The sequence below is a fragment of the Wolffia australiana genome, chromosome 7 (assembly GCF_029677425.1).
Source record: "Wolffia australiana isolate 7733 chromosome 7, ASM2967742v1".
Classification (NCBI taxonomy): Eukaryota; Viridiplantae; Streptophyta; class Magnoliopsida; order Alismatales; family Araceae; genus Wolffia; species Wolffia australiana.
This window is the reverse complement of record NC_135841.1, coordinates 15,174,153-15,184,543: the sequence shown is the minus strand read 5'-3', so window position 1 is coordinate 15,184,543 and position 10,391 is coordinate 15,174,153. Positions and strand designations below refer to the sequence as shown.

Here is a 10,391-nt window from a genome sequence, read left to right as displayed (position 1 = left end):
TCTCTCTTCTTCTTCTTCTTCTTCTTCTTCTTCTCTTCTTCTTCTTCTTCTTCTTCTTTTTCTTCTTCTTCTTCTTCTTCCTCTCTCTTCTTCTTCTTCTTCTTCTTCTTCTTCTCTCTTCTTCTTCTTCTTCTTCTTCTTCTTCTTGTCTCTCTTCTTCTTCTTCTTCTTCTTCTTCTTCTTCTTCTTCTTCTTCTTCTTCTTCTTCTTCTCCTTCTCTCTTCTTCTTCTTCTTCTTCTTCTTCTTCTTCTTCTCTCTTCTTCTTCTTCTTCTTCTTCTTCTTCTTCTTCTTCTCTCTTCTCTCTTCTCTCTTCTTCTTCTACTTCTTCTTCTTCTTCTACTTCTCTCTTCTTCTTCTTCTCTCTTCTCTCTTCTTCTCTCTTCTCTTTTCTTCTTCTTCTTCTTCTCCTTCTCTCTTCTTTTTCTTCTTCTTCTTCTTCCTCTTCTTCTTCTTCTTCTTCTTCGACGTCTTCTTCTTCTTCTTCTTTTCTGATATCCTGCTTTATTTCAAATGCAAGGAGAATAGTAACTGTAAAGATCGAATTCACAACGAGTTTCAAAATTATAGAAAAGTTTCTTTGAAAAATCATTGACTGCAATTCCAAAATATGAACAGACAAGTGATGGCCCCAAATCAGGATTGGCTCTTTCACTAGAGGCGTGTGAGATGACGGCGGGCAAAACATTCCCTCCGCGCCGTTGCTCATCTGTAATACAACATCAAGAAGAATTCATTTAATGGCTCTCACGGCCATGACCCATGCGTATTGAGCGAAAGAGAGGACTCCATGAACATAAATAGGAAAATGAAGATGTGGTTACCAAGAATGAAGATGTGGTTACCAAGTAGGTCGGAGAATCATGCTCCTCCTCTTCAAAATGACTTTGACTTGTTTCAGGTAACCTAAAAATGAGATCAAATGAGATTAGCCATTAAATACATTTCTCGACTAAAATAATGAAATTAAATAACAAACAGTGAAGCATACAGTGGGATCTTCGTCACTGTCTTCATCTCCTTGCTTCACGTCAGTGTCTTCGCCCTCTTCCGCTCGCCACCAGCACTTCAGTGTCATCAATAATTCAACGCTTTCAGCGGTCAACCTTGAACGTTTGTAGGTGATGACTGCACGACCAGTCGAGAAGAATCTCTCCGATGGAGCATTCGTTGCGCATACCGATAAGAATTCCTTCGCAATCGTCGCCAACCTTGGGTATGAATGTTCCCCGGTGACTTTCCACCAATGCAGTGGTTCGGTACCCTTGAGAGGAGGCGAGCTCATGTACACCTCTAGCTCGTGGCCTAGGGAAATGGCTGGCGTTTGCTCACTACTCGGTAACAACTCGTCCAGCGCTTCACTGAAGAACGAGCTCGACGTCCATTCCGGACGAAAGCAGGCCGAGGAATCTGAAAGAGAATAGAAGATGAAGAAGATAAGAGGGGAGAAGAAAAGAAGGAAAAGTAGAAGCAGAAGCAGAGAAGAAGAATAAGAGAAGTGGGAGAAAAAAAGAAGAGAAGAGAAGAAGAAGAGAAGAAGAGAAGAAAAAAAGGATCTAAACGAAGAAGAGGAGAAAAACAAGAGTAAGAAGAGAAGAGGAAGAAGAAGCAGAACAAGAAGAAGATGAGAAGGCGAAGGAGAAGAGGATAGAAGACGAGAGAGGAGAAGATGAAGGAGATGAGAATAGAAGAGGAAGAAGAGAAGAGAGGAGAAGAAAAGAAGGAAAAGTAGAAGCAGAAGCAGAGAAGAAGAATAAGAGAAGTGGGAGAAAAAAAGAAGAGAAGAGAAGAAGAAGAGAAGAAGAGAAGAAAAAAAGGACCTAAACGAAGAAGAGGAGAAAAACAAGAGTAAGAAGAGAAGAGGAAGAAGAAGCAGAACAAGAAGAAGATGAGAAGGCGAAGGAGAAGAGGATAGAAGACGAAGAAGGGAAGAGAGGAAAAGACGAAGGAGATGAGAATAGAAGATGAAGAAAATAAGAGGGGAGAAGAAAAGAAGGAGAAGTGGAAGCAGAAGCAGAGAAGAAGAATAAGAGAAGTGGGAGAAAAAAAGAAGAGAAGAGAAGAAGAAGGGAAGAAGAGAAGAAAAAAAAGATCTAAACGAAGAAGAGGAGAAAAACATGAGTAAGAAGAGAAGAGGAAGAAGAAGCAGAACAAGAAGAAGATGAGAAGGCAAAGGAGAAGAGGATAGAAGACGAAGAAGAGAAGAGAGGAGAAGACAAAGGAGATGAGAATAGAAGATGAAGAAGATAAGAGGGAAGAAGAAAAGAAGGAAAAGTAGAAGCAGAAGCAGAGAAGAAGAATAAGAGAAGTGGGAGAAAAAAAGAAGAGAAGAGAAGAAGAAGAGAAGAAGAGAAGAAAAAAAGGATCTAAACGAAGAAGAGTTCCGGGTTATTGCAAGGAATCAAGGTTATTGTCGCAAATACTAGAATATTTGCCTCAAATACAAAGAAAACACGCCTTTGCTCATACCAACACAATAATTCTCAAGAGTTCCGGGTTAGAAATGAAGAAAAGATTTTACAGGTTCCACATATCAACAACCAGATCATGGACTTAAGTTCATTAAAAGAATTTTTTGAAACAGAAAAGTTCATTAAAAACGTTGAGAAAAGTTCATACCTCCCTGAGCTCCACACAAGCACACTGGCATAAATGTCCCCAGCAGGCACTTCTCACACGCTCCCCATGAATACCATAATCATGGCTCTCCGCAAATACCTAAACAATAAATCAAATATCAGGATAGGAATTTCTAGCCAATTATCAGGTGGAAATTGATGATCAGCATCTACCCAACGGGCCAACCTGATATGTCAAGAAGTTTGACGTCCACAGTTCAGAAAATGATGAAATCCGTGCAGAGCCCACATAAATCCTGAGGCATAAATCAACATTATATCTAGACTTCTCCTTTTTGAAACGAGAATCCATCAATTTTCTTTAGATCAACCAGTGTAGGCAGTAAAACAAGAATTTCTACAGAAAATTCAGCACCTGAAGATCAAGAAACGACGTCACGGCCAACACCTGAAACACATTTCTATCACTGAAGAAGAGGAAGTAGAGAAGAAGAAGAGAAGTAACAGAAGAAGTAGTAGAAGAAGAACAAGAAGAGAAGAAGAAGGAGATGAAGAGAAAAGGAAGGAGGAGGAGAAGGATAATAAGGAGAAGAAGAAGAGAGGATAAACAGAAAGAATCGAAGAGAGGAGAAGAAAATAGGAAAATGAAGAAGCAGAAGCGGAGAGGAAGAATAAGAGAAGTAGAGAAAAACAAAATAGAAAAGAAGAAGAAGAGAAAACGAAGAAGAAGAAGAAGAGAAAAAGAAGAGAAGACGAAGAAGATGAAGAAGAATAAGAAGAAGAGGAAACGAAGAGAACGGGAAGAGGAAGAAGAAACGAAGAAGAGAAGAAGAGAAACGACAAGAACAAGAAGATAAAGAACAAGAACAAGATTTTGCACTGCAGTTAACATGAACATAACGAGAGAAAAACAACAAGAACAAGAAGATAAAGAACAAGAACAAGATTTCGCACTGCAGTGAAAAATTCAGAGAGGACTCAACGGAGCAGCTGACCTGGGCAGCGGTGGGCAGACGAATCAGCAGGGGCCAGGGGGGGGGGAGAGCGACCGAGGGGGCGGGAGCCAGGAGGGGGGGCGGGAGTCGGGAGGGGGGCAAGAGTGGAGAGGGGGCGGGAGTCGGGAGGTGGGCGGGCTTCAAAAGTTTTCGCACAACGTAAAAAATTCGCACCGCACCGACCCCTGTGCGATGGGCGGTGCGGTGTGCGAAATTTGTGTGCGATCTTTCGCACAAACGCATCGCACATGCGCCCAACCGCACGAGCGTGATCCGCTCGCACGGTTTGCCGCATGTCTAAGGCAATGGAGGGTTCTTCAGAGATGCTGGCGACTGATCCCAGCGCTGGCAAAACGATAACGCCCTAATCTCTTCTATACAACACGCCTTTGTCTTCTTCTCTATTCTCCTTCTTCAAGACTCCCCCCTTTGTATCTTCATCCTTTGCTACACGCCTGTCTTCTTTTCTGTCCTCCTCTTGTCTTTGAACTTGTTGGATCATAGGTTGGTTTGTTAGTTAACAATGCCATGAATTGAGATGTGGTTTGAGCTTATAATTGACACCATTCAATGGTGGGCTTGTCGTTCACATGGGCACTTACTCATATATCAGAATTTTTTTTCTTCACCGAAATGTGATCGGCATTGAGATATTTTTTCTTCTTCCTCTTTTACTTGCATAATTTTTTTACCTGGGAAGAAGATGCACCACAAAATCTGCAACCTGATTCGGGGGGAGAGGGATAGATGCGACGATCGAAGAGAGGAGGTGAGATGCTTCAGGAGGGAGAGAAGGGACAAACGGAGAGCGGGAGAGGGGTGAGATACAGAGAGGGGGAGATGGGCTCTGGTAGAAGAGGGAAGATAAAACTTAGAGCAGCGACAGACGCCAAAGGGCTCGGAGAAGAGCGGTAGACATGCGCCAAACTGTGCGAGCGAATCGCGCTCGTGTGGTTGGGCGCATGTGTGAAGCGGTTGTGCAAATTTTCACACAGGACTTTCGCACACCGCACCGCCCACCGCACAGGGGTCGGTGCGAAAAATTCCACATTGTGCGAAAATCCACCCCTGCCTCCCCTCCGTGTCAACCCTCCACCACTGCTGCGGTGGCCCCTCCGGTCGTCCCCGCTGCGCCCCCTCTGGCCGCCCCCCTGCCTCCCCCTCGGGCCGTCCCCGCCCCCCTCCACCCCTTGCCTCCCCCTCCGGCCATCCTCGCCCCCCTCCACCCCCTGCCCCGCCGCGTCGGCCCCCGTCTACCGGTCGGCCCCCTACGGTCGTCCCCGCTGCGGCCCCTCTGGCCGCCCCGCCTGCCTCCCTCCGGCCGTCCCCTCCCCTGCACCCCTGCCCTGCCGCGCCGCCCCTCACCCGCCCCGCCGCGCCGTCCCCACAACCCCACTCCCTTCCCCTCCCGTGCCCGCCGCGCCCCCCACCACCCGGCCACCTACGCCCCCCTTTCTCCGGCTGCCCACGCCCACCCTAGCCTCTGATGGAAATATATGTAGCCGGCAAGCCAATCACACATTCCGCATCTCGTTCCATATTCATTAATAGAACATATTCATTATAGTGCACGTGTGATGATCATAATGAAGTCCATGAATACATGATCGGACTTGGTGAAATATGATGAGATCGTAATACGGAGATCACTAGTCTTTAAGCATGTGTTCTAAATATTCCTATTCAAAGGATACGCGAGAAGGACATCAAAGTATCTGGATAGAATAGCACTATCTAGCCTCACTCATATGATGAGTATGGCCGGTCCCGTAGCCATTAGTGTGGCGACACTAACGATAGATAGTGGGTGCTCTTTAGTGGAAAGAGTTCACTGAATTGATCCGCACGAATCCCTAAATGGTATTATACCAAACTGTCAATCAGGTTGATTCACGTCACGGTTGTGTAAGTGGTCCTTAGACTTGAGACACCAGAGACGTCTTGTGGATGGACAGTTGTACTTTGGCTATGGCCAACGAGTCTCTAATCATGGGATTCTAAACAGTTTTAGTACGGGTGCATCAAGAAATACACGAAGGCGATTGAGTGGTCAAGATGAGATCATCCACCCTCGGTATAAGAGGTGACAGCTCAAGGAAGATGATGCAATCAAGTCCTTGGCCAAGGCAGTGAAATATCGGAGAAGATTTCTCCGATGATTTCCAAATGCATCAATACTAACTCGGATGACCGATTAGGGTTTGATAGTTGACCATACCCTAAGTCGTCCAAGGAGCGTCAAGTGGATGAGGGATTATACATACACGGTAACCGATGACGAACATGTTCCATGAGTGAGTCAATACACACTCCTTTGTATCTTCTAGGACACGAGGTGTAGCTTGGCACCCCACGTGTCGCAGTATCGACCTATCGATTGGGTTAAATTGATCTGGCATTAATTAATCTATATGATGATATAGTTAATTAATTTGGAAGGCCAATAAAGGTTATTGGGCCGCTGGAGTCGTTAACTAGACTGATACATGGGCCTAGAGGGTCACACGCAAATGGTCTTTTGGACGTTGGAAGATATACTTAAGTTTTGGGGGTTTTATGAAAAATACCCACTTAGTATAAATAGGGGAAGGCCCTGAACGAAATTCACCCAGGCCAGAATTGTTCAGGGGCCTTTCCCCTTCTTCTCCACTCTCCCCACACCCCCTCTCCATCCATGATGTGATCGGTATGACGTAATGATGCCGACGGAGAAATAACGGGGCTCGTTAACGAGAAGGGGGATATCCGACGTGCCGAGGACCGCGTGGATACGTCTAGAGGCTGCACACTTGAGCACCTCGACTTGTCTCGCTCTGGGATCGAAGAAATCACGAATCAGATTCGTGCAAAGGTACTTCGTTTTAATGTTTTCGTTGATGTCGTTCGATTCGCAAAAGTCTTCCGCTGCGCATCGTTTTTGTTCTGTTCATCCAAGTCAAGGCCTGTAGAACCCAACACCCTCTCCCTGCGTGCGCCCCCTCCATCCCCCCCCCTCTTCCCACCGGCAGCCCGCGACCATCGTCGACGGCCTCGCCTTCCTACTCGCCGACGACGACCGTGGCCCCTCCTCTCCCCCCACCCTCTTCAACAACATGCCAATAAGTGCGGTGTGCGGTGCATTTTTGCGCACATAAGCGCACCGCACACCGCACACCGCACAGCCCAATTTGTGCATGCGAAAATTTGCACACTGATAACATGCATTTTTAGTGCCTTATATTATATATTTATGCGTCTTTATGCATTAAATTACTCATATTCGCATGTTATCAAGCTTAAAATGATTAAATCTATTTTTAGAAAAAATTTCTGAATTTTCTATATGTTAGGATTTTTATAATAGTATATTCTAAAAGAATATAATTTTTTGAGAAAGAATATGATTTTTCTGGAATTTTTGGATATTAAATTTGGAAAGATATGATTTTTCTGATTCAAAAAATATATTTATACGTATTTTTTGGGCTTTTATTTGATTTAATATGAAATTTTAAGTATTTTGGTTTTTTTATGGCATAGTGTGACGTGGCGTGCGGATGCGCCGCCACATCAGCATTGAGAAAGAGATTTTTTCTTTATTTTTTGTCCTTTTGACATGTACATGTGGCACGGAATATGAAAAGTTGCGGAATACGAAAAGCCACGGAATACGAAAAGCCATGGAATATGAAAAGCCACGGAATACAAAAAGGCATGGAATATGAAAAGCCACGGAATACGAAAAGCCACAGAATACCAAGTGCTTTGACTTCTTAACATGCACAAACTGATGACATTGATGAGGAGAGAGAAGAAATTAAAGGCTAGGATTGCTTCAACTTCCAACGGCCATAACTTTTCATCTTCCCCTCCTCTTTCTATCCATACCCTCTAATCTATAAATAGAGGCCTGGATCATTGTAAAAACCATCTTGAACTTGCTTCCCACTTTTGTGGGCTGATTGAAAGAGAGTGAGTTTTGAGATCCATCAAGAGTGTTCTTGGTGTCTTGGGTGTGTGGAAGAGACAAAAGAGAAGAGGGGGAGCTTACCGGCACTCGCAAATCGCCATGATCCTGGCGGAACGTAAGGATCTAAGGTAAATGTCTTCGCCTTACGTTGTTTCTCTCCCAACATCATCGTTATCATAGTTATAGTTTTTTTTTATCAACGTTTCATTTATCACTTCACTTACTTACGTCCCCACTCTCTCATCTCTCCATCCTTGCCATCGTACCATTCCATATCCAACCACTATCCTCGTTCATACCATAGTTCATTATCGTGTCCGTCACAATCACTTACTCTTTTATTTCAGTTAAATTAACATATAAATTAAGTACTTCTTAATCGATATCACTCGCTCATATCCTTGAATTGTGTTTTTGTCGATCGCTCATTGATCATCACTAGTTTAAGAAAGTAATTCCTTAATCATCGTTCCCTGTGGAGACGATCCGTACTCATCACTAACTACGTATTTTCAAGTACGGTCAAATATATTTTATTGAATAATCTCAATCACCAACGACGAATTTTAACCCTAAAATTGAGATTATCACACACTCTGTGGGAATTTTCGCACCGCACCGCACGACAATGCTTGAAGAGCGGAGAGACTGAAGAGTGCTGAAGGGGAGACTGAAGAGCGCTGTTTGTGAGTAACTTGGGGGGGGGGAAGAGCGGGTGGTTTCGTTTTCTGTCACTAAAGCGTCCATTCCGTTCCGTTTATGTCAATAAGCGAATGACGGGGATGAGGAATGACGGAAACCTGTACATGACAGAACGGAAAAGAATGACAAAAATGACAAAATTTTCGTGCAAAACGGATATCGGAACGAAATTCTGTTCCGATACATTCCCTCCATTCATTTTGGTCATCCGTTTCTGTCCTCCAGCCCTAATGGCTGGTTGACCGGAGAGAGACGGCAGCGGGAGGGCCTTCCCTCAACGGCGCTGCGTCGGGGAAGTACTAGGGAATGGCCGTCCCATATCTGTTCGATATCCCGTATCGGACATCCGATAAAAGACAGCCAAAAAAATCATAATGGATATCGAATAGGTAAAGACGATGTTGGATTTGGTATCTGGATATCGAAATCCGATGTCCAGATATGTTGTGGTCCGAATCATGTAATCCCCTATGGAAGAAATCAAAATTATGAAGGGTATATATCTACAAATTAATAAATCCAGTTGAAATTTTCAAAATGCAGTGGTTTGTAACTTGCAGTGTTCCTACTATATATCAAATTAAAAGGATAAAAATATTTTCTAAATTTCAACTCTTGTAGAATTTCTATACATACAGGTAAAATTTGAGATAATAATATATATCATTGTAATAATTCAAGATACCAATCACATTTAAGCCATCGGATTCTCGGAAGCGATATCTGGATATTGTTTTGTAATGTTAACAACGTCCAAATCTTTTAGGAACATTATAACCTCGTTTAATATATACGCTTAAAAATTTTCATTTTCTTCTATATGGGATAATAGGATTCGGAGTTTAAACACCAAGTCCGACTATACCATATGGAAGAAAACAAAATTTTTGAAGCGTGTGTATTAAATGAGGTAATAAAATACTTAACAAATTTTCTCTCCAAACCATTGCATGATGACAGCTTCAATGTTTTCCATTTTTACAACCTTTCCATGCCGGATATCGAAATCCAATGTCCAACTCTGATATCCGAAATAGTCATCCTTTCCAAGAAATGGAGGCGGATGAGGACATCGAGACAGATAACAACATCCGATATCGGTACCATGGAAACTGATATCTGATATCCAGATATCGGTAAAAATGGATATCAGAAATGTGATTTCTGATATCCAATTCAGCATCTATCACGATACCGTAATTTGATGTCGGTATCGGGACGGGTGAACACTAGCGGTGGCGGCTGAGGAAAAACCAGTGGGCAAAATCTTCTCGATGGAAATGTTTTCTTCAAAACAAATTGGCCATCTAAAACAAGGAAAGTTTGAGATCTTATAGATCCTTAGAAGGAATAAGAAAGTGGGAAGAGTGGAGGAAGAGGGTTGCGGTTGCTACCCCAACGACGTCGACCCTCCACGAACACATACGTGGGCCGTTCGTGTTGTGGTCATGAATGGGTTCGTCGTACAATCTCCACCAGTCCCACTCATTCTCCCAAGAATCAATGAATGCCAAAAAGGTTTCCCAAAACCGCAAGAACAGAGTCGAAAAGACAACTGATAAATGAAAACATTGTTTCTTATGGGAGGAAGTTTCGGACATAACAGAGTCAAACATGGGGGGTCACAATCGATCGTTCTATCTATAGGGCAATGATCGAGGCGGTTGTGATGAAATTGCAGTCATCATCAAGAAGCCCGTTGATAACGTACTATCATGATATGCATTAATGCCATTTATAACCAATATTAACCAATATCCAATAATTTTAGCATTTTTGCATTCATTCCATTTCATCACCTGTTTGCGCATTTTCTTGAATTTATCATTACTATGATGTGATTTACAGGTGACCTTTTTCAAGGTCAAACCTTTGTGAATTAATCATTCTCTTTGGAGTTTTATGATTGCAGGAAGCAGATTAAGAAATTTCATAGCGCTTCATCATTGCACGGTGAGCGTGGTTTTTCAACACTAGCGTGCCAAGTTTGGTGCTGAATATGAATGTGTAAATTTCGTACATTTGAAATGCAAGATGAATGACTTTGAAGCCTTATGAGGATAGAAAAATTGGGCAAATATTTCACCCAATTTGGATGGCCAATAGAGGGATATGCTCGGGGGAATTATTTTATTTTTGACTAAGTTTAATATCATTGAGTAATTTT

General features: G+C 43.1%; 1 protein-coding gene across 3 annotated transcripts; it reads right to left on the bottom strand.

Annotated features, from left to right (window-relative positions):
• Positions 1–481: 481 nt before the first annotated feature.
• Positions 482–3,654, bottom strand: LOC144705657 (uncharacterized). 3 transcript variants are annotated; one of them, XR_013582073.1, is made up of 6 exons: positions 2,994–3,560; positions 2,805–2,874; positions 2,619–2,717; positions 991–1,409; positions 824–905; positions 482–708 (listed from the first exon to the last, which is right to left on the bottom strand). XR_013582073.1 is itself a non-coding variant. In XM_078578428.1 (6 exons), the coding sequence occupies exons 3-5, from the start codon at positions 2,647–2,649 to the stop codon at positions 897–899; spliced, it is 459 nt and encodes a 152-aa protein (XP_078434554.1). In that variant the 5' UTR covers positions 2,650–2,717; positions 2,805–2,874; positions 3,574–3,654; the 3' UTR covers positions 483–708; positions 824–896. The 3 variants fall into 3 exon arrangements, 2 of the variants coding, with proteins under 2 accessions (XP_078434554.1, XP_078434555.1); XM_078578428.1 differs by lacking the exon at positions 2,994–3,560 and adding an exon at positions 3,574–3,654 and having other exon boundaries at positions 483–708; XM_078578429.1 differs by lacking the exon at positions 2,994–3,560 and adding an exon at positions 3,574–3,654 and having other exon boundaries at positions 483–708; positions 845–905.
• Between the last annotated feature and the right edge of the window lie 6,737 nt (positions 3,655–10,391).

Excerpts from the sequence above, each read along its gene's own strand:
- LOC144705657 (XM_078578428.1), bottom strand. The coding sequence starts at position 2,649 with ATGCCAGTGTGCTTGTGTGGAGCTCAGGGAG. Across the intron at positions 1,410-2,618 it reads CTTGTGTGGAGCTCAGGGAG|ATTCCTCGGCCTGCTTTCGT; the intron begins GTATGAACTTTT and ends ATTCTCTTTCAG.